Here is a 24,200-nt window from a genome sequence, read left to right on the forward strand (position 1 = left end):
GTTCAGTTGTTGAAAACAGCATTCTAGGGTTCCTTCAATATGGATGGGGTCCATTAGAGAAAAATGGGTATCTGCAAGGGGGCTGATATGGGTGATGGTGCCAACTCACAAAGCAGCCACACCACCAGCCCTAGGACTTGCCTGAAGCAACTCTTTGTCTCAAATGGCTGTGAGATGACTCCCACGGAGGGAGGTGACTCTCAAGGATGGGAGATCACCAAGGCTGGCCTTTGTGGGATTTGCAGATAACCCTGAATCCCACCCCATATGCTCCTCGAAAAATAAGTCTGGCTCAATGGTTGAGAGTTGACCTATGAACTAGGAGGCCATGGTTCAATTCCCAGTCAGGGCACATTCCTGGGTTGCGGGCTCAATCCCCAGTAGGGGGTATGCAGGAGGCAGCTGATCAGTGATTCTCTCTCATCACTGATGTTTCTCTCTCTCTCTCTCTCTCTCCCCCCTTCCTGTCTGAAATCAATTTAAAAAAATGTATATATTAAAAAATAAAATAAATCACATAATTTTCCTGGAAATAATAATAGCTAGCATGTGAGTGTTTACTATGTGCTAGCTGCTATACGAAGCATGTAACACTCTCAATTATTATTCACATTGCCTTATGAACTGGTTACTATTCAATCCCAATTTAAAGAGGTAGGAATTGAGGCTTAGAAGTTCAGTAAACTGTCCAACTAGTAAGTGGCAGAGCTAGAACGAAAGCCCGGGTATGTCTAACCCCTGAGCCGGTTCATTCACTATGCCTCATGCTTTGCAACAGAGTATCATAGCACTTCCCAGATCCTTGCAGATACCTGTGAAACCGTTGAGAAGATTAGGTCTCAGAGGTTCCTTTTATAAGAGGGAAAAGCAGAAATGCAAAATTAGCATGGGGGAAAATGGTATTATTTAAAACTTCCAATATTTTGAGAAATAAAGACCATTCAGCTGCTATCAGATCCAGGAAGGAATCAAAGAAAAACTAGTCTCCAGCTATTTACATAACCTATGAGTGAAAGTTAAAGAGGAAAATATCGCAGTGGAGGTGAAAAAGCCCTTAAATTTTGCTAATTAAACTACCTGGGAGGAAAGCTCACTTTAGTTAATAGATCTTAAAAAAATAAAAAAATAAAAAAATCCAAACAGTAGCATATTATATATATTTTAAATGTTACTATACAAATATTATAATACAAGAGTTGCTAGTAGGAATAAATAACTTGGTATTTTCCACTAACAAATAACTTCATACTTCTGATGGTGTTATTCCCAAAGGAAACCAGAATTACAGATGTATACAAGGTTATTTGTAAAGGAACACAGGAAAAATAAAGACACTGCAATAAGCCAGCAGCCTCCACTGACATTTCAAGGTGGGCTGCATCCTAATGACACATCATGAAGGAGATGAAGATGTAACAATTAAATCCGGCTAATCAGAGGACATGAATATTTCAGCGTGCTCTAACTACCGATGTGATCCCTGAGGCAGAAACTCCCACAGAGAATTATATGAGCAGGAGTAAAGAGTTCCTGACAAGGCCTGCATTGTTCATAAATTTTTATATTGATCCAATTCAGCACGTATTGAATTCCTTATTCCAGAGAAACAAAGTACCTTTAATGGTGAAATAGTCAATAAACTCCGCAGATTAGGAAAGGCCTAGTATTTTACAGCAACAGTTTTGAAGACTCCTCCCGCTGCCCTTTTTTTTTTTTTTTTTTTTACTGAATTGAGGACAGTGTTTTTTCTTTGGGAAAATGACTGAAGATTTAGATTTGAGTATGTGTGTATACATGTATATACAGATACATACATATATAAATTTACATGTATTAATATATACATATAAACTTTATATAAAAACTCAAGGCACACACATTCAGACTTTTCGTGAGAGCACAGGAGCCAAGTTGTTGCTGATTTGAGATACTCAGTACGGTCGTTAAATGCACTGTCAACTTTTAAAAGATACTTTAACATGCACTATTTCATTTAAAGAAAGTCACTTTAAGTGCTTGATGCCATAAACAAGCTCCCATTTCAGTGAGGGCACAGGCAGGCTGGGCTTCTCCGTCCTCACCCAGGGCTGCTGACGGATGGGCCACTTGCTGGTGCATGGCGTCCGAAGCACCTGGAAAGGGCGGGAGGGACACATTTCAAGTCTGCTCAGCGTTCTCTCCCATCAGAGCCCTGCTGGCTGCTTCAGAGAACAGTGTGTTTAAATAGAAGGAACAAGCTGATCCTTCTCTCCTTTCCAAACCACCTGAACCAGTCAATACTGATCCCAAGCAGGACCATCTTCCCAGAAAAGGGAGAGACTGGGAGAAGGACTGCAGGGAGAGGAACAACGGGGGGAAATTCCTTAGTTAAGGACATAGGTTTTATCACTATCACAAAAACAGAAACACAAACCCCAGTCCCGAGTATCAGTTTAGCCTCAGTGTTGCTGTTAAAAATTTTCCCAGCCTCAGCTGACTTACCTTGTGATATGGGAACAATAACCGTACAGAGTGGTGTAGATTAAATGAACATACTGCAGGTAAATCACTTAACCACCAGGCTGCCTGGCAGAATGTCGGCCACCATGACCACTACCATCCTCATTATGATGAGCACCATGCCATGCTTTGCGCTTGCTAAAAAGTGTCAAGGTAAATACACTGGGCCTTGAAAGAGTGATGGGTTACTATGCTCTCTCCTTGTTTACAGAAACCTTGATTAAGCAATCAGGCTGACTCATCACACGGAGGCCCGGGTCACACTCATCACAGTAATCTACTCTTTGCCTTTCAACATGTGCAATTGAGTCAGCTGCTCCCTGCCTGCACCCTGGCCGGGCCTGCAGGTAAGCAGGCAAACGCATTAATCCTAAACAGCCTAGAAACTGGAGTGCCTCAGACCCGGTCTGTAACCCCATCCCCAGCTTACATATCATGAGGTAAGAGAGGATCAAGAACCAAGTGGGACATGTACAGTGATCCCAAAATCAGTTATCATAAGAATGTATCTAAATGGTAACGCTTACTATAAGCAAGGATCTGCACAAAGATTTGTTCATAATAAAAAAATGATTAGTCGGGCAAATTGCACGATATGCATAATACACCATGTTGTCAACAAAATAGAGAACTATATATAACAGCTTAACATAGGAATCATAATTTCCCATATGAATACTCACTCCTCCCTCAATTCATTCAGGTTGCCTTCCCGTCATCTCCACCAACCACCTGGAATAAGTTTTCCTTACCCGCAACCCCCCTTCTCTATCCTTTTACTCTTTATTTTTTATAACACTTATTACTACTTGACAATATATTATACAGGTTTCTGGTTGATTCATTCCCCCATGAGACTCTGAGTTCCAAGAAGGCAGGCATGTCAAGAAACTGGGAAAATAGCCAACGAACAAGATGAACTGTGCCTGGCACATGGTCGAACTTCAGACACTATTTGTGGAATGGATAAATTTAGAAAATTAGAAAATTCAGATAAAAGAACTTACATTATCCTTACCCCACCATCTAGAGATCACATCACTAGCAAATATGTCAGACATTTTTCTAATGTAAATATACTTAACATAGCATATGTGAAACAATATGTTTAATATAGTACTCTCTTCTATTCTGCAAACTCACCAAATAGTTCACTGTATCATTAGCATCCCCTCTAAGTCGTCAAATCTTGACAATGGCCCGGCAAGGAAGCCAATGTCCCTTTTGATGAGAGCTACCTAGAACCAGGCACGACCTGCCGTGAATGCTGGCTGCACACTTACTGTGTGCCAGGGGCCACGCAATCGCCTCCCATGGGTTTTCACTGGAGTCTCACAAAGCAAGATAGGCACTATTATTACCTTATTTCGCAGATAAAGAAACTGAGGCAGAGTAAGTTTTTCTAGGATCTGAAACCCCAAACTCGCAATCTGACCCATCCCATTCACCGTCTCCGCATCTCCTTTACTGTGGGTATCCGGGGTCACAGAGCTGGCGTGGGCCAAGGGAGGGAATCGGAGAAGCTAAGATTGCAGATTTGGATGCCGCCCAGCACCAGATGGTTTATAGCACACAGCTCACATGGGAGAATCCACCGGTATCCGAAGGGAGTTTCAGCAAGACCCCCTGTGCGCTGGAGGGCAGAAGCTTCGGCAGGTGAAGGGCAAGAGGAGCTCTGTGACCAAACAGACCCATAGAGACCCCGGTCCTGCAAGCGAGCCATCCGCTCCCCAAAGAGGGTGTGCCCTGTCCCCCCGGCCAGCACCAGCCTGGCCAGGGCTGGGTGAGACTTCACAGTCCCCTGCCAAATCACAAACAAGTCAGAACAGCGATGAAAGCTGTAACACAAGCCGGTGGCCACAGACTAGAACGAAGCACTGCGGCTGAGGCCAGCTTGACAGCATTCCGGCTCTTTCCTGCGAGGAGCCGCTTCTCCCTCCGGGTTTCCTGCCACTTTGCCTCTAGAAACCACAACACAATATAACTCAGATAGGTGCCTAACAACTCAGCATTATTTCAATGAACAGAGCCCCCTTCCCCCTTTCCCTCTAAGGAACACTTTTTATCACAGATGCCTTGACAATTTTCTCTCGTATAAGGTGATTTATTCCCTTTTCCTGCCCCCTCCATCTCACAGGCTAATTCTGAAATTAATTCTGAAATTAATGAAGTACGGTGTGTGTGTGTGTGGTGTGTGTGTGTGTGTGTGTGATGGCAGAACTAACCCCAGAAGGGGAGCTGAAGACAACACGAGGTCTCCACCTGCGGCTGCCGTGGACTCTTCTCTAACACCCGCCTCCCTTGGCGGGAAGCCGCAGGAGGGGTAAAGAGGCGGCCGCACCAGTGGGCTGAGGCGAGAAATGTTCCCTGGGTGCATGTTTGATCAGTTGCTTCAGACTTTCTCTAAATGGAAGGAGCTCCCATGGGGAGGCACCATCTTCCAGCCCATACGTGTGGCTCCCAACAAACACACGCATGGTCCCAGACAGGGCTCAGTGCTGCGTGTTGCTCGGGCAGGTGGGGACCTTTGGGGCAATCACCAACGGCAGAGGATATGGCACTGCTCCCTTCCCACGATATAGGTTCATGTGCAAATTAAATTGCTCCTGGGCTCATAAGGGCGGGCAGAGCTGCACATCTTCCCAAGCCCACAAAGCCAGGCCTCATTCTTAGTTCAAACATAACACAGCAAGAGAGGTGACATCTAATCCTCGAGTCCCTTGCAATGCCCACCTCCGCCCAACACATCTTTTCTCTACCTCCTTGCAGACACACCACTGGAATGCAAACAGAAAAATTCCCTAAAGCCGCCTTATTTTGTTTCCTGAAAGCAGAAAGGCAGGGAGCAGAAAATGTCTTAAAGATTTCTGTCAAAGAATAAACCATTTCCGACATAAAGATGTCAAAGGAAAGCCTAAATCCAGCAGCGACTAGAAATACTGCAGTTTCAACAATACAAAAACCCAAATTCCCCCGAACTATTAAAGCTAAGCTTCACTGCTGAAGAAGTGTTCCTGTCGATCACTAGGCATAGAAGCAAACACAGAGGCAGAAAACAACGGCATTCAGACGGTTTCCATAGAGGCCGAGCGAGTTGCCCTGTAAGGTCAAAACCCTGAAATGCTAATGATGAAACAGTGCTGGTGATATTATAGTTCAAATGCAAGTGCCATTATGAGATGGATTAGCAGGATTATGAGATCCAAAGACTCTGTGAGATAGTCTTCCCATCCATTTCAATCCAGAGCATCGTTTATCAAAAAGATTGAGCTTCTTTCTGGGCTCCCAGAAAAATATCACAGAAGTGGAATGGGATCACCTCGCTCTGAGGTGGGAAGTGAATTAGCGGCAGCCGACAGGCACATGATGTGCTCTCACACGGAGGGCAGTGTGCACAGCCCCGGTCCACGGGCTGGCGTTGCAGGAGGGGGATTCAGGTTTGCTGTACCCGTCACCCCTGACAGTGATGCTTGTTAGGTCTTAGAAGGTACAGCACAGGCTGTGGGATTCCCCTCTGGAAGGCCTTTCAAGACAGGGGCGAGTCTCCTCTCTCTGGGATAATGTGGGTGCAGCCCTGCCCGAGTGTTTAGTCTATGGCCTCTCAGAATCATTCCAGCCTGATGATTCTCTCATTTTACACCAACAGATGCACTGTAGCAGAAAAGGTGAGTCAACCCCCAGAGCGGTTATGGGGCGAAGAAAAGCAGAGGTTATGTCAAGGGAAGCACGGGCACCTCAAAGTAAGCTTTTGCTTATTTGTTTTCTGTTTTGTTTTTAAACCCTGGCAATAGCGGTTCCTATAACAGAGTAACACTGACAGTAGCACAGGATTTGCACTCTTCATTCCCTGCTGCCCTATGGCCTAAGCCATGGCATTCACATGCCTGCTGGGCGAGAGCCACCCAGAAAATGATTGTAACAGAACTGGACACTTACTTAAAGTGACTGCAACATAAAGGAGTGGTTCCTCTCCCAAATAATAGGCTAGAGCAGTGATTTCCAACCTTTTTCAATTCATAGCACACAAAAGAATAATTACTAAAATTCTGACCAAAAAAAAAAGGGAGGCATACTTTTGATTTATTCACACTGGACGGCTATTGTGTTGTCTGTTGTCATTTTTAAATTTTTCTTTGACAACCTAAGGGAAAAGAGGCCAGTGCCTGTGAGTAGATATTTGTCAGGCATTGCATGTTTTAAACATTCGTGAGGCACAGCAGTTGAAAATCGCTAGGCCGGACTGCGAAAGGTAAAGATCTGTTGTTCCATTGGCAGTGGAACAGATCTAAACTCTCTTTGAAATAGTCTTTCCAGGGGCTGAGAAATCTGATCTACAACTATCAACTTCCTCTTTCAATTGCCATCTTAAAAGAAATCAAAATTATTCAAAATTTGCCAACTGTCTCAAAATTTTAAAAATTAAAAATGTATCCTACCTCATTCCAGATACTATATTCTGTTGGGCAATGGATTTATGTTCACGAAGAAAAAGTGGAAACATATTGTATCATTTCCTGGGGAAAACACAGAGCCTGAGAGTATCCTTGTAGGTAAAGCCACAAGGTTATGCTGAACTTTTTTTAGTCATTTCACATAACTAACGCAATATTAACCACGGCATGTCACAGCAAGACTAGTGGAGCTTATACACTATTCATCTTGCATCAATATGGCAACCAGAGAGCCGTAAGGAATTGATAACTGAAATGTGGAGTGTTAAAATTTTGCTGAAAATGTGTTTTTTCCTAATAAGCTCCAGATGTTAAGAGTACCTTCATATCCATTTAGCCCAGTGCTTACATGATCTGTTCTTTGAAACCTGAAAAAATATACTTGCATTTCTTTCTCCCACTGCATTTTATGGACGAAAGTACAGTTATTGACGTTCTTTTTACAAAACTTTAAAAAAAGATTAGCTCTGCCCCATAAGTCAAATGATTTCCATAGAGGTAGGTTAATAGAGTATAAAGAATGATAAATTTATGCTATGAAAGATGATAATATGAAGCAGAACTCCCCTATGGTGAGTTCAAATTCCAGAATATGCCATATGCACAAAACTTGCAGTTTATGGAATCCTGAATCTCCAAATTTGAATAGCAGGTGCAGGCCAGGCAACCCATGCTTTTGTGCTGTCTTTATGTTTTTATTAAGCCCACCTGGTAGGTGGCGGTGGCAGAAAAGAGGGCAAATAGATTGGTGGGTGAGTGGAGTTGGGGAAGCAGGCAGGGCAAAAGACTCGTAGCAAGGCTAATTTCATGGACTGCATTTTGCCCCTTACAGTCTGTAGTGCAAAGAGCCCCTGGATTCGGGCTAGATCAGCAGCAACATCTTAGGCAGGCTTCAGCCCATTATATCCACGACTGCTCCTGTAGGCATTCAGTAGAAGCAACCAATTGGTGTAAAGACTGTGTTGGCTAAGCAGGCAGAGCTTTAAGACAAGCCCCTCCTGTCTCCCCCTTCCCAGAGCATCTGCCTGCATAGAAATATTGGAACCGCCACTGTCCCAGATGCCTGCCCTTTGACCTGGGGAGAGGGGAAGAGGAGACAATGACCTGCATCACTCTTACTGTGTTGTGGCTAAGAAGGGAAGAGGAAAAAAATCAAAGGTAGGAGGAAAGGGGAAATAGAATGGGTAGGCCGTATGCATGGAGGCAGCCATTAATTCTGAAGGAAGCCAAGAAACCCAGAAGGAAAATAAAGAGAAGATAATTAAATTAGCATTATAGGTCAAGAAAAAAAAACAACAACAACCATGGACCCTTTGAAAGACTTCTCCTTGCAGCACCATTTCTGTACCTAAATGTGTCAAAGCCTTCACCTTGCATCCTCTCCTGTAATGATATCCCCACACCCTCCCAACCCGGCACTGTCAGGAGCACTCAAGCTTAGATAATTGGGCGGAGCTGAGCTGTGGCATGAGAAATAGCTGGAGGCTGTTCTGGCAAAAGAATGCCCTTTTCAGACTCAGTCAAACTGCTCAGGTACAGAGCAAAGAAAGGGGTTAATGTTCAAGTTCAGAAACTCATTGCTGGTCACCTTCTGGCCATGGGGAGACACAAGGGTGGTTTCTTAAAATGCATCGACTTGCCCTCTTCCCCGTGACGGGTCACCTTTTGAACTGGGGTGGGATGACCTGGGAAGAAAATAGAAAGCTCTGCCGCCAGGCGCTGCTGTGAGAGTGCGGAACAATCAGAGGACTGTCTTGAAAACAAAATGCCTCGTAATAGTAGCTATTCAAGCAGCAAGAGGCAATTCAGAAAAGGGCACTGCTTGGAAGATCAGCATAAATGATATGTTTTTATTCCGCTCCAGCATTTATGCATTGCCCAACTTCACTTCGGTTAAGTAAAGTACCTTCTTCTGGGCACGGCAAGTACATGATACCTCAGCCATAACTACTATGTAGAATTAGATGGATCCCCCACGTTTCAACTCCAATGTAAAATTCTTAGGATTTTTAATAAGATGCACAAGTGGCTTTATTATTATTTTTTAAAGGACAAGATCATCAGTAGGTCTGGTGTTCATGGAGAGAAAGTAACAAATGTGTCTATATTAAAATTTTTTCTTTCTTCCCAGCAATTACTTCTTTTAAACAAGGGCAAGTAGAGCTGTAGGATGTACCTAGTTCCATTACTTCTTTTATCCTTTTCTTCAATGGACTTCATTTCTACTTTGTGGCAGAAACAAACATCCTTTTCTTATAGAACTGAGCAATACCCCCTTTTCCCATCTCCCGGGCAAGAAGCCACATTTCTGAAAATTTCTGACAAACCACCACCACAGGAATGATGGGAAGCTCGGCTGCTTGTGTGTGTGTGCCTGTAATGAAAGTACCTCAGGGCCCAATCTCTGCATGCCCCCACCCACTCCTGCTGCTTTATCTGTTCTGTGGAAGTTAATATCTACCCTATTCACTTTCCAGGGATACTGGGGAGATGGGGAAATGTTTATATAAGTGCCGCATGTTACAAGCACTATAAACATGCTATTTTCAATACATGATAACAGTTCAAGGTGGTACTTACTGACTTTTACAGCTCCCCTTACTTGAGTCCTTAAAATTGTGTGTTAATCTCTAACACACTTTATAAAGTTAGACAAAAAGTCACATTACGGACTGCGTTCTCTTTGCTGATGGGGCCAACAATGCAGGATGAGCAAGTACCTCTCAGTGTTCTGCTCCCGCACAGAAGCCCTGAGGAGCTGATCTTTAAGGACAAGACCTGAAATTGGGGGGTTAGGACCCACATATTGCCAGGTCACTCTCAACATCTTTATACTAGTGAGAGTCTCAGAAAGTAAAGAGTGAATGTTGGCTCCCAATGTCAGGATTTCTGCATCCTGAACGCATCCTGAACTGAGACTCCTCCCAAGTGCTGGGGATGAGTGTCTCAAGCTTTGGTTTCAAACATGCTGGATGCTCTTGTGAACCGTTTCTGTTTTTCAGGGGTGTTTGGCCATGACCTCATCAAATCACAGAACAGGAATTCCTGGAAGCTCACTCAGATGGTCTTCAACACAAAACCTCTAACTCACAACTGCGCATGTCAACAAGGAAGTTCCTGAGACAGGTTCTTCAGAGCATAACTGCAGCAGGGCACAAGATAACTTCCCATCACACAGGGGACCGTTTTCATGACTCTAATGACTAAAGAAGAAGCACAGAATACAGAGCTGTCCCATCACTCTGGAACCCATTAGCCCGCATTTCTGCCCCCAGTGTACTAAGGTTCATTCTGGCAATCAGCTGACAAGGGCAAAAATGCACAGTTAAGCAACAGGTGCAAACCCAATTAACTCAGAAAACATAGTTGGTGGCTCTGTGTTCCATATCATTTCACAGTGATTACTGGGCAACCTCCATGGAAAAAAGCAGCTACGGCGAAGGAATTCTCCAGAAAGTGTGGGGATTCAAGGCACAGAGAGCTTCAGAGATATCTGCTTGTCACACCAGGAAGCCCAGACACTGTTCTAAGAAGCCTCACTGAACAAAGGCTCTCTCCCTTCCCTGCCCCTATGACCCACCTCCCATCAGTTGAACTTCTTAATCTAGAAAAAGTAAAATGGAAAGCTATCCAAATGCTGGTTGACCACCTTCAGACACTATGGGAGTCTTGGGAAAGAAAAGAATAATTACTTAGGAAAGGGATTCTGTATGAGGACACATAGGACACTTCTCTCCACAAAAGGAGTGGAAGACAACAGAGACACATACCCGTGGACAGTCCATACCACATGAACATAATTCAACTCAAAAAATCCAGGTACCTGGCTTAATACTGATGACCAAGTGCCACTTAAAAATGAGACAGAATTCAGAGCTGGCTGGCCCAGCTTCTGTCCAGGTGACCACAAAACCGCCAGAGTCAACATCTCAGGAGTCAAAAATTGCCTCTTTAAAGTTATTTCACAGTCTGGGTAAGGTTTTGGAGGTTATTGCACTACTTAGCTTCTTCGGCAATTCATCTAGATATGGAATATGCTTCATTTTCTCTCACACAGTATGTGGTCAGCTACTTCCTACAGCTTTATCACTGAGAAATATTTACTTCCCATGTACATCTCTTCCCCTTCTAAGTAACCTTATTTGAATAAAAAGGGGAAGGGGTGCCCTGGCCAATGTGGCTCAGTGGTAGAGTGTCAGCCAGGGCACAGAAAGGTTGCAGGTTCGATTACTGGTCAAGGGCACATACCTGGGTTGCAGGTTCGTCCTGAGTTCAGGAGGCAACCAACTGATGTGTCTCTCTCACATTGATGTTCTTCTCTTTCCCCCTCCCTCCCTCCCTCCCTCCCACTCTCTAAAAAAAGGCGGGGGGGAGGGGGCAAATATAAGATTTTGCTCTTTCCCCACACCTTTTAAATATTGACAAAACCAGGCTACAAGACAGGCCATCTGTCCATCTTATGGTACATCCAGCATATAATTACCTATATGCTGGATGTACCATAATTTAACCAACAACCAATTACTGGATATGTTACCAGTTTTCTTTGTTGTATGATGCTGCAATGATGAACAATAGGAAAAATTCCTGAAAATGGAATTATTTGGCTAAAGCTTCTAAGAGATTGCCTCCCCACCCCCATAAACTATTGTAGCATATTCTGCCAGCCATATCTGTTTTGCTTTATTCTCAACAACTATAGATATATCATTTAAATATTTTTTGCCCATATGGTTCCAAGATGACTTTTAGTTTTCATTTCCTTGATTATTTAAGGTTAATTTTTTTCATAAATCTATTGGACATGTGACTTTATTTTTAAATCGTCTGTTCATGTTCTTTGCCCATTTTGACAGGATGCTGACTTCTTAGTGTTTGATGTGTATTACAGATATTAACCTTTCCCCATATGTATTGCAAATATTCTTTCCCAGTTGGCTGTTCACTTTTTAATTTATATAGTGTTTCCTGACATCAATGCTTTATATTCTCATGTTGTCTCAATAAATATTTTCCTTTATAGATCTTTCCCTCTGGCTTCTTGTTTAAAAAGTCCTTCTCCACTCAGATCAGATAGTTACCTACATTTCCTTCATTGTGATTTTAAAGAATGTAGTCATCTTAATCTTTACTTATCTGGAATTTCACTGCATAGGTAAATTACAAATCTAAGTTTGTTGTTTTTATTTAGTATTATCCTATTACTACTGAATAATTAAACCCTTTCTACTGTTCTTTTTTTTTTTTTTTAAATGTATTTTATTGATTTTTTACAGAGAGGAAAGGGAGAGAGATAGAGAGTTAGAAACATCGATGAGAGAGAAACATCGATCAGCCGCCTCCCGCACATCTCCCACTGGGGATGTGCCCGCAACCCAGGCACATGCCCTTGACCGGAATCGAACCCGGGACCCTTCAGTCCGCAGGCCGACGCTCTATCCACTGAGCCAAACCGGTTTCGGCTCTACTGTTCTTATATGTAGCCATTACCATGTTGCTAAATCCTTTTTTATTACTTTTAATTATAGTATTAGAATGTTTAATGTTGCATTAGTATAAAATCTCCCCTTTGCTTTTTCAAAAATATTTAATCTATTTGTTCATTGATAAACACAGAATTATGAAGATTAAAAAAAAATCTCATAGGGTTTTGGGTAGAACAATATATATTTTTTCTTTTTCCCCCAGGAATGTCATGCTACAAACCATTCTTAGTGCCCACTGGTCTGAGCACTGAGTGCAGAAATAGCCACTTCCTCTGTGCCCTGACGTCACAGGTGAAGCACGGCAGCTGTGTCTGTGGTGCTGGAAGGTCCAGCACCTGCAGGGCAGCGGTTAGAACAATATTAACCTTCCACTCTCCCCCATCAGTGTAGTCATGTATAAGACTGGATCCCATAAAAATAACATGGACATTCCATGTAATCAATTGTAATGTTCTTGGTAGATCTCCTTAACCTAGACTCAATTCCTTAAGGAAAAACACCATGTCTATTTGGCTCCTCCATCTATTAGATTCCTAACAGCCAGCATAGTGCAAGAACATGTATAATTACCGAATGAATTAAATCCAAGTGACACTAAATATCTAACTTAGTGTCTGTAACTCAAAATAGCTAACATAGCATTGTAACTCTGCCCTTGGTGTGTATAAACTGAGCAAAGGTATACAGTGGATTTATAGGCTATCGCACCCAACTATGACCAATGGCATAACCAGCTTCAAAGATGGAGACCTTCCTTACTGCAAAACCAAAACAAAGGGCAAGAGGAAGTGGAAAATCACACTGGGGTAGATAAATATGAACTAAAATGATCAGATTAGGAATTCATGCTTGAGAACTACAGAAATTTACTAGATTGAGGTCCTTTTACATCATTGCCATGAAGGAGTACAGAGGTCAGCAAACTACTTTCAAAAATCCCCGGACCCACCCAGCCAGGTGGCTCAGTTGGTTGAGTGTTGCCCCATACACCAAAAAAGTTGTGGGTTCAATTCCAAGTCTGGGCACATACTTAGGTTGCAAGTTCAATTCCTGGTCCAGGAGGGAAAAGATCAACGTTTCTCTCTCACATCAATGTTTCTCTCTTTTTATCTCCTTTCCTCTCTCTCCAAAATCAATAAAAGAAAGAACATTGGGTGAGGATTAAAAAAAAAAATCCTAGATCCAGTCAGTACTCAGAGAGATTTAGGTTAAAGAGCAATGGCCCAGGACAGGGCTGGGTAGCGAGAGAGCATCGTGAGTCAAAATTATGGCCTGAATCAGTGTTCCTGACTAGTCTTCTTTCCAACACCTTGCTAAAGGGACTCAACTAGTAAAAATCAATCTGCTGGTGGAACCTGGAAGCGAAGAGGTGAATCATGCCCCGATTTCTGGTAAGGACCACCTCCTTTATTTATGACACCTAGGGAGCACCTCTTTTGATCTAACAATTTACAAGTTTTAAGATATATTTACAAAGATATTTGTTGTAGCATTATAATCATGACAAAAAGTAAACAAAACAATTGAAACACCTATCTACAGGGGGAGGGAATGGATAAACTGTGGCATATCCACATTTTGCAGCTGTGAAAAAGAATAACACCTGTTGGACATATTAGCAAGAAAACCATATTATATTAAGTTTAAAAACGAGTTAATATTAGGATGTAGGTAGTCTGAATTATTTTTATAAAAATATTTACCACATATCTGAATATTTGCGTATTGTACATAAGCATTGATGGATATTAAAGAATAAACACCAATCTTCGACATAGGTTAAGTAGGGAGACAAATATATGTGAGAAAGGGCCTGACTTGGCTTTTCCAGGGTATACTTCCATGTCAGCTTGTGACAATGGGCATGCACAGTTTCTGTTCTTGAAAGGAGAGGCTAACAACTTCTTCTTGAAAATAAACAGATGTGTCAACAAATTTTTTGGGGGGAAAGGGATATTAATAATGCAAATGTAAAATTATCTCAGAATGATCAGAAGTAGAACAAACAAAATAATGAGCCTCATTAGAACATACTTGAGACAGTCAAACTTTGATGACTCAAAGCTGGAAAGAGGTACTACAATTAGTTTTCCTTTGATTTCAGGGACTTATTTATTCTGCTTATCTCAACACAGAGCTAACAGACCAAATGGTTTTGAAAGGTCCTAAACAGTTCTCAACATTTGGGCATATTCCAGGAAAACTAAGTTAATTCAGCTATTCACAGAGTGGCACATTTGACAGGAAAAATGCAAATCAGATTACTGTAGTTAGTGTTCGATTAGCCACTCAAACTGGAGGGGGAGCAGTGGCAGATAAGTAGAGATGATGCTGCAGCTGCTGGCATTTATTTGGCTTTTGAAAGCTTTGTTCGACTTGCTCAGGAAAATATTTAGGAGGTTGTATGGGGTTTGTATGAGATTTTCGGTGGAGTACACCCGGGGCTAAATTAAAGACCAACCAATGATATTTCTTATAATATACTCTGAAATACAGTCAACTCTAAGGAAGAAATAAAATCATTCCCAGTCAGCTATCCCTAGAGTATTTTTCATAAGTATTTTCAACCTCTAGGTCATAACCTATAAATGAATCTAGAAATAAATTTAGTGTGTTGTGATCACCATGGATATAGATTTTCAAAATGTCTGAACACCACTGCGTTACATACTCCCATTTCTCCTGCCCCCTATTCCTCCACCGCCTACTCCCAACCAGCAGGAGCAGATCACTTTCTCTCAGGCCTGCACAGCCACATCCTATGCTGATTTGGAAGAAGCAGACTTTGCCATTAAAAAAAGTCAAGTTCAAGTAGCCATTCAACAATTTAAGTGACAATTATTTTCTCCAGCTCTCAACGAAGTGTTTGTCATAATGGGTACGTTTGTTGTAATGGGCTCTGCCTTTGGATTTCTCCCTGAGGCACAGTTCCTAAAGTCCCTTTTCTTGTACATTAAGACACCAGGTAGGAAGGAGCGGGATTACTATAGGAAAGCTGTACCACTGGATGGGGTCAGGCTGGGTTCCCAAGGATTTCATGAACAGCCCAGCACCAGCAGTAAAGAACAAAGAGGACACGCGCCCTGAATGCAACCGCTAGGAAACACTTCAATCGGAAGAGTGACGTTTAGCAGCTGTGCTGCTGGCACTTGGAATTCCAAAGACGACTGTTGCCAGCAGAATCCTCAGGGTAAACACATTTACTACTGAAGCTCTCGCATGTGTCTCCCACACAGAAGTATGACACTGATCTCAAATCCAATAGACGTGGGTGACAGCTCCCTTGTGCTCAAAACATGTTCAGCTGCCCACCACACCTCTGTACCCAAAGGGACACACTCGCCGCACTCCAAACGCAACTGCCTTCTTCCCTTGCCAGCCAACACCCCCTCCCCAACACACACACATCCACCATGCTGCTCTATTGCCTCCTTCAACCAAAGGAACAGATAAGTGCCAAGAGCCAGGTTCCACATGCCTACTTGCTTAAGCCTGAGACTCGGGCATCCTTTTCGAATTTTTCCTCCCTAATCCTCATTCTTACTGTTAATTTCCGTTGATCTTACCTCATCCATTTCTCTGGAAACTGTCCACTCTTCCCCCGCCTGCCATATACTCTAGCTCGGGATACCACTGCTCACCTGGATTGCAGCAACAGTGTTTTAACTGGTTTTCCTCCTCTAGCCTTCTCTCCACACTGTTCTCTAAAGCCAGCCCAACACTCTAAAATGCAATGCTGAGTATATCACTTTTCTTGCTAAAAGATAACTAAAAACAAACAGCAACCCTTCAATAGCCATTGAATAGACTCCACCCTCAGGGAGAGTCCAAATTTCTTAATGTGGCCTAAGGGCTGTTCCCCTACTCAAAGCTTTCATCTCTGGCCATACTGAACCAATTGCAGTTCTCCAGATAAATCATGACCCCCCCCCCACCCCCCACCCCCAATGCCACTGAACTCCACGTCTCACTCAGGTGACCTCTAGAAAGACATCTTGGGCCCTGGTGGGCACCATTCCCATGTACCCTCTCTCAATCCTATCACAGCATATGCCAAAGTACTCATGGCTTCATTTCTTGGGCCTCCACCCCTGGGTCTGTAAATGCCTTGAGGAGCGGGATTAAGCCTCACTGGTTTATAACACCCAGCAATGCGCCTGCCACAATATAAGTATTGAATATGTGTATGTTAAAGATTAACATGAATCAATTCTTCTGTTTGGGGCAATGGGAACTATGGAAAAGTGAAGCCAGAAACTGAAGGTCATTGTGTGATTTGCACAATTATGCAATGTGGACACTCAGCCGTGGTTAGGAAACCATAAAACCTGGAGGTATGCAAGGATGGAAAACCTGGAGCTAGAGGGTCACGCAAGGACTCTCAGCCGCACAACAGAAAAACAAAACGAAGCATTCAAATCAATTATAAAAGTCTGCTTATGATGCTAAACAATGTCAACATTAAGTATATTTTGCCTTAAAACCACTTTATATGAAGAAATTAGACAAAAAAATCACAATTGTAAAAGCTATTACATTTCTCCATGGTCCCTTCCAATTTTTATCTGTTTATCTATCTATATATTTTTAAACTAGCTATAATAAGATCATACATATGAATGTCAAGGGGGGGGGAAGGAGACATATGTAATACTCTTTAAGCAATAAAACAAAATTAAAAAAAAATGAACATACATATATTGCCAAATCAGTGTTATTCTGTGTAGTTTTCCCAAGTGGCTACACAGTCTTCATACACATAATTTTAATGACTGAGTAAATGCCATGAAGCAAATACATTATAATTTTCTTAATCATATTTAGGTAGTTTCTAAGTTGTATTAATTTAAATAATGTTTGTAACAGACACATAAAACAAATAGACGAGATATCGCCTTTTAAGAAAATTAGAACAGAATTAATTTTTTTCCTTCATTTTAGAGGATTATTTCAGTACCTGAAAGAACCTGGAAAGAATGCATGGCTGGGACACTGTCCACATGAGCGATATTTAAAACCATGGCTAGTGTCGTTGCGAGAAAAAGGGCGTACAAATCAAAGCACACGCCTGGCATACAAAGAGGAATGAGCATGCGGTGATAGAGAAGAACCGAGAAAGGAAGAGATGCTGCTGAAACAAAGATAAACAGGAATCTACACAGGCCAGGTGCAAACGCAAGACAGACATGAGAAAAGCAATTGCAGAGTTACTCTTGGTTCTCAGACGGTTAACTAAGACTCTATACCCGTCAGCTGTCCCTGTTCGGAAACGGGATATCACAGCGGTGAGTGGACCATCTCGGTATCTGAGGGCACAGCCGCTTTTCCAGGAAGGTGGCTAGGCGCCAGATTTTAACCTGAAAGCCATGACTCCCTGCAGAGGATTTTCACTTTCCCCAATAGCTGGGGGACTAGAAGGAAGAGGAGGAGAAACAAACAAGGGGAGAAGTGGCTATCAGGGCAGAACGTCTATGAGGGACATTTGGGGAGCATATCTGAAGGAATAGTAGAATCTATGTCCATGACGAGCGGTCACTCAATAATACTCCTTCCTCACCCCCAGCTCTGGCCTTGCAGTGACAGCTGACTTCAGCCAACAGCCTGACTCCTTCTTCGGTAAGTTTCTTATAATTAAAATTTGATTCAGCACTCATGTAAATATTATTTCTCACACAACTGTCATCTTCTATCATTCTTCTGCTAACCTCAACAATTTTCCCATTCCACTGCCACTGTCAAAGGGTAATAAAATCCTCCTAGATATCTTAATTAATATGCTGTTTTCTTTCTCTCCTGCCCTAGTAGCACGGACCCTGTGCCAGTGGAGGGCAATGGGATCTGGTCTCCCTGCAAACACACAGATGGGTCTCAAGTCAGTGCAGCCCTATTTCTGTTGGTCATTTGTTTTACCAAAACAATTTACAACAATATTTATATATCCTCTAAGAAGCCAGATTACTGTTAAGCCTTGAATTCGGCAGAGCTTAAAAATAAGGAGAAGGAAAAAATGGTCAACAAGTCATATTTCACTGTTAAAAAGACTATCTATCTCATGTGCCCTCCCCACGCCTCTTCCATGCCTCATTCAATACCCTACAGAGACCCTTTAAGAACACAGTCTGTGCTTTCAGCAATAACTGACATCCCTGTAAATCTATGTAATGTTCAAAAAGTAAATCCAGTGCTTTCTGCTGCCCACATAGCAACATTAATCTTATGAGCAGTACTACAGAGCACCTTCCTCCCCCCTGTTCCCCTCCCTCCATCTGCTTTAAGTAGGGCAAGTATTTTACTCATGTTAATTGTTCTGACAGATGAGGATCAACACTGCTTTAATCCATTTGCAGCCTAACACTGGGAACATTTGTCTTCTCAGATGCTGTTAGAGGCAAGTACACTGGCTGCTGGTAACACGAGAGCTACTTCAGGCAAGGCTGGGCGCTCCTACGTGACTGGCTTTACCTTCCTTGTAGGGAAAATCCAAGGGAAATTCTTCCCCAAGCTAGTTCAAGGTTGTTTGGTTCCCATTGTGGTTGAGTTTTGATCCTTTTAAAACAGTAGGTAGCAGGATTTCATTAAATTGAGACAAATTGAATTGAAGTCTATTGATTTCTTCTAAAATGTTAGTATCTTCCCCTTTACCAATTTATCATATACAAGTATCTACAAGACAAAAGGATACAAGTGAATTCAGAAGGACTTTGCTATAAAATTCAACAACCCAATTAGCAACCGTGTGCATGTTGCAAGGATATGCCACCTCTTTATGACTCACACTGGAGAGCCGAGGCCTGCCAGTGTTGACAAGAGCTTAGGCACACCGGGTTCAGATCCCAGCTCCACCGGTGAACGCCATGCCCAGCTACCATAGGTGCTGCGAGGACCAAATGATTTAGCACATTTCACGCCCAGCCCAATGCTGTCCCTGGCCAAGGGCTTTCGGTGTGATTCACTTAAGCTATGCTTAAGCATACATAAATCTTGGCTCTGAATTACCTGAAAAAGTAGCTTCATATGATGCGTGAAACACTCCCTAGCTATTTCTACGCACACCCAAGAAGTGTAGTCAAAGGCGACTTTTACAGAGAATGGAGACAGTGGCCTGACGCCCCTTCCCTATGTTCGGAGAGATGCGGCTCGTCACACTGTCCTCCCGCACCATTTCTTCACAAGCTTCTGCTCATCCCCGACCCGTTTTTGAATTTGCCAATTCCTCTTTCCTAATGCCTCTGTCTCTGGTCTTCTTTCTATTTCCTCTTCAATTCCATCCTGTCTCCCATGCTTTCAATTTAATAACCTTATGCATTTTAAGTGTTCAGTGCAGGGCTGATAGCTCAGATATTTAATGAAGACAAATAAACATGGTTTGATTCGGATTCATGGAATATGTTGCATAGAGAACCTACTTGCAGAGCACACTCGTTGCCCCCTCCCAGGCAGGAGTAGCGATTTCCTCCTTCTCACCCTTTTGCTTTCAACCCTGTTCAGGCTACATGGGGGAGATGAGAGTAAATAGACAAGAGAATATTCTCGTTTGCGGCTCTGTCTTCTTCAACTTTCAGGTAAGGGTGTGGCCCACAATCAGCTGCTTAACAAAAATTACTATACCGGACATGAGAAATGCTTATTCTGCCAGTCCTTCTTGCCCCAGATGAATACACATTCCTACATATGTTAGGATTTCAACAGTGTAACAAAGATCATTCTTTTATCTACACAAGAGAAAATAGTAAATCATTAATGGTCAAACATATCTGGATGTGAGAGTTTAGGTAATTTGGGGTTTTAGTATTTTTCTGACTTTCTATATTTTACACGGTGGGTACAAATTACTTTTCTAATCAGGAAAAAGTGTAATTATGTTAAGTCATTTATGTTCTGTCTATCCCGCATTCAGCAGCCTACTTTGCAAGCCATCATTACCCCTGTTTACAATTTGATCTGAAGTGATCCTGAGTAGCCACCTCTAATTTTGAAGAGCCAAGCGTTCACTTGCCAAATTGATTACATTCGTGTAGCAGTGCCCTGAAAACCGGCATGCATTCTTCTAAGCTCCAAGTTTTACACTGAGACCAATGAATATCTCTATGAACCAATGACACCATTAAAGACAACCTAGTTTAAACCATCCAAAACAGACGATCTAGACCAGCAGTCATCACCTTTCGGACCTCATGGACCACCAGTGGTCCACGGACCACCAGTTGGCAACTGCTGCTCCAAAAGTTTCCTTAAACCAGTGGTTGCCAACCTTTCGGACCTCACAGACCATCGATTGGGGACCGCTGATCTAGACCGTGGCCGAATTTAGAGAATTCCTGACGATAGATTTTGATGGGAAACTTTGATTTCCAAGAAGCAGTTTTCCTGAGCTGCTGCTAACGGAATATGCTGGATGCACACATGCCTCTTTAGGACCATGCTAGGCACATTTCTGACCAGCCCTATTTGTTGGCATACCAAGACCAGCCCTGAAACATCAGCATAAGAATTTACAAATAGATTCTGATAAGTTATACTTTTATTTGGACTAGAAAGAAATTTAGCTTGGCTGTTCTCTTGTTTTTAATTGTTGAAGTCAATATTTAAGAAAATAAAAGACAACACACATGAACTCCAAAGACAAAACTGGTAACATTCAATGATGAAAGTACCTTGCGTCTGTGACTATGACAGGGAATGTGAATGAGAGAAAATGCGCAATGGCCTTCGCCATATCCTGACTGTGCACTGTCATAGGAAGAGTGGGTCAAATCTGACTTTGTTCTCTGGGCCTCAGATACAGAATGGGAATAACACCCTCCTCATTCCCCAAGGATTCAAAGAAAGGAAGTGTATGAATGAATGGAAATAGTGACAAAGTTGACAAAAATGTGAGGTGTTAGGGTTACAGTATTAACTTCAAAGGCAAACCTCAAACCAAAATGAGTATCATCCACCTGGAGAGTTCCCTTCTTCACATGTAAAAGCCACAGCTGCAAAGCCAAAATCACATTAAAAAAAAAAAGACAATGAAACGAGCTCCTGGTCACTGTGCTGAGACTGGTTATGTGACTGCAGTCCCACCACAGACTCCGAGCTCCGCCAGGTCCTGGTGCTTACATCAGTCACCAGGCAGGGAGGGTGTGTTCCCTGTCAGCTGTGGCTCATCTGTTCTTTCCTAACCACTGGCCAGAGGCTCTGCTGCGGGTACAAGGCAGGGACACACTGTATCCCAGGTCAGCTCACTGGATCCTGCTGGACGTGCCCTTGTGTGTTTACAAGATAACAGCCTCTTTTGCACTGGGCTTACTCCTTACCTGTCAATTTAGTTTCTATACTGGGGAAGATCCCCTCAGCTGAAATGCTTTTAAGGAGGTTTTTACAGGAGAGAAGGGAATACGCTGCTTGCCCACATTATGCAGTCTCTTCATTCCGTTAGCATTTACTGGAAGGCTTATGTGACAGGTGCTCTCTCCTGCCTTCCATAGCTTCAAAACGTGCTTCCATTAGAGCATTCCAGCCAGATAAGGGATAGAGTGCAGTTAATTGGGCCCACATCATTTCTGCTAACTAGATGGGGAGTGATTCATTCAAGACACACATACTGGGGAACCTGCTGGGTGTCAGGCATTCTGTTAGGCGTGGAAGTAAAAGACTGATAAGACACCCTCCAGCTTCAAAAGGTAAGAGCTCAAAAAGCTATGTGGAGACACTCACATGAAAATTTAAAGCACTTGATACCTCCTTTCACCGTCTAACACAGATCATAGTGAGTTTTCTATGCACATGCCAGTCTCCATAGTGATGGTGAGCACCTCGATTGACCTATTTCCAGTTCCTAGGACAATGCCTGGCACACAGTTGGCACCCCTGGTGTGTTTATACAATGAGGAGTTGACAAGGTAGATAACAGAAAGGTGTTCGCCCAGTAACCGTGCTGTTATGGGAAGCTTGAGAAGGCCCACAGTGCCAGCCCCAATCATGTGGCCTGAGAGCACAGGAGAGCTCCAGGCAGCTCCCACCTTCCTGAGTGACTTAGGAAGATTTTATCGGAGAGGGGGCATTTGGGCTAAGCCTAGAGGTAGAATTTCAACAGGCAGAGAGGCTAAGAGATGAGGGGAAGGGGTCCAGGTGGACAGAACAGGTTATGTAACAGCATGATGTGGCGTACACTAGGTGAACCGCTGCCAGAAGACAGCCCGGACGCTGGGCTCTGATGGCTCACCACCCCTCTGCTCCTATAGTCACTGGCTTAAAAGGCTAATGGCTGCTCTAGTAGCCAAAGCAGGTCCCCTGCAGGTCCCTTACACTCCCGAGAGAAAGGCTGTGTTCAACTGAAGAGAGGTGTGAAAAGTTTAAGTAGTGTGTGTTGGGGGGAGGGGCTAGACAGAAAAATGGATTTTTCTTTTATAGTGTTTCTCTAAATTTCACTGTTTCTAATATATGGCTCTTTTCAAATCTATCTTTTCTTTTAGGTAACAGGTTGGAGAAAACCTGTAAAGTCACTCTTTAAAATATTCTTTCCTTTCTCCTTAAAAAAGAAGAGTGTAGAGTTATGGCCCTTGATTGAAACATTATGATCACAGAGCAACCTCTCCATCCTCAGGTGGGAACTGCCTTCACCCAAGGGTCTCAGCGCCAAATAGGCCTGGAGGGGGCACTGCATTAGCTTCCCCCAGCGACACTCCAGCCTCAGCTGCATTCATAGGGTCACTGCTCCCAGCACTGAGAAGGGCTGGAGCCAGAGCTGGCCTGGCACCCGGAGAAGTGTGCGGATGGAAAGACCACAGCCCCAGCGCACCACGGGGAAGCTGGGCCGTCCAGAGGGTGTGAACTATCTGGAAACTGGTGAGGAATGATTTCAGAATTCTCTTATGTTCTGTCTGGAAAAAGACTCCGGGGGACGGGAGGGAGAGGGTAAAGAACTAGCTTCCACTGAGCTCCTTCTGCTCCCCTGCCGCTCTGCTCCTCCTCTGTCACTCTTCTCTCCCTCCCTCAGACCTTCCGAATTCCCAATTGGGTTTTTCAGCTGTGCAAACTGAAACCCACAGAGGTTAGAGTAAGTCTCCAGTCACAAAGCTGGTGAGTAGGATGAATGCAGATGCTAAAACGCATCTTTACCGCCTCCAAAGCTCATCAGAGGAGGCGGTAGCATTTAATTTTTAGTGATCTTCAAAAAACCTGTCATTTCTCTAGGTCAGAGTTTGCTCTTTCAAGATTGCTTTCCCATGTATTTGTTGAGATGAATTTGGATAATATTATGCTCTGGCAGGATATGATGGCATAGTTCAGGTCCTTATCCCAAAGCTCTGTTTCTAGTTAAGATAGTCTAAAAGAGCCGCACCATCAGCCTCTGATCTCTGCCACCCACCCTCCCACCAGCTTAACTCATTTTCCTTAATTACCAGGCATAGCTGAAGTTTTTTGTTTGGGCTGGTTAGAAAGATGTTGGAAGAAAAATTAAACTGACTTGTAAAGTCTTATTTTACTAATTTGTGTAACAGCACGTGGCTTTCCTGGAACTATGGCAGTTCAGTTTCTATAATCCTATGGGAACAAAGGTCAACCAAGCTTACTTTTATTAAAAATATATAAAAAGAAATGGACATAAGTCAGATGAATAAGTCCGCAACTGCAGAACACATGATTTCAGTGTAAAACCTTTAGATTTCACTGACAGATCAGGCATACTAGACAGCTGACAGCTTCAACTGCACATTATACTCTGAAACAGACAGGCAGACAACCTTTACATAAAGGACTCACTGACATGCATGGTAGT

General features: G+C 43.0%; 1 protein-coding gene and 1 non-coding gene across 5 annotated transcripts in view; both read right to left on the minus strand.

Moving 5' to 3' along the window:
- Window positions 1-24,200, minus strand: part of MCC (MCC regulator of WNT signaling pathway) — a 237,668-nt gene that overhangs the window by 108,616 nt on the left and 104,852 nt on the right. Inside the window, exon 1 of one of the 4 annotated variants that reach the window (XM_036308047.1) lies at window positions 16,003-16,166. The exons of the other annotated variants lie outside the window; for them this stretch is intronic. Within the exon in view, the coding sequence (XP_036163940.1) occupies window positions 16,003-16,011 (9 nt within the window). The 5' untranslated portion in view covers window positions 16,012-16,166. Of the gene's footprint in view, window positions 1-16,002; window positions 16,167-24,200 lie in introns of those variants that run through there. 4 annotated transcript variants of the gene reach the window in all.
- LOC118657197 lies at window positions 12,639-12,774 on the minus strand. The gene has a single exon (XR_004967921.1). It is a non-coding gene; the product is annotated as a small nucleolar RNA SNORA43 (small nucleolar RNA).

Source organism: Myotis myotis, unplaced genomic scaffold (assembly GCF_014108235.1).
Source record: "Myotis myotis isolate mMyoMyo1 unplaced genomic scaffold, mMyoMyo1.p scaffold_m19_p_5, whole genome shotgun sequence".
Lineage (NCBI taxonomy): Eukaryota > Metazoa > Chordata > Mammalia > Chiroptera > Vespertilionidae > Myotis > Myotis myotis.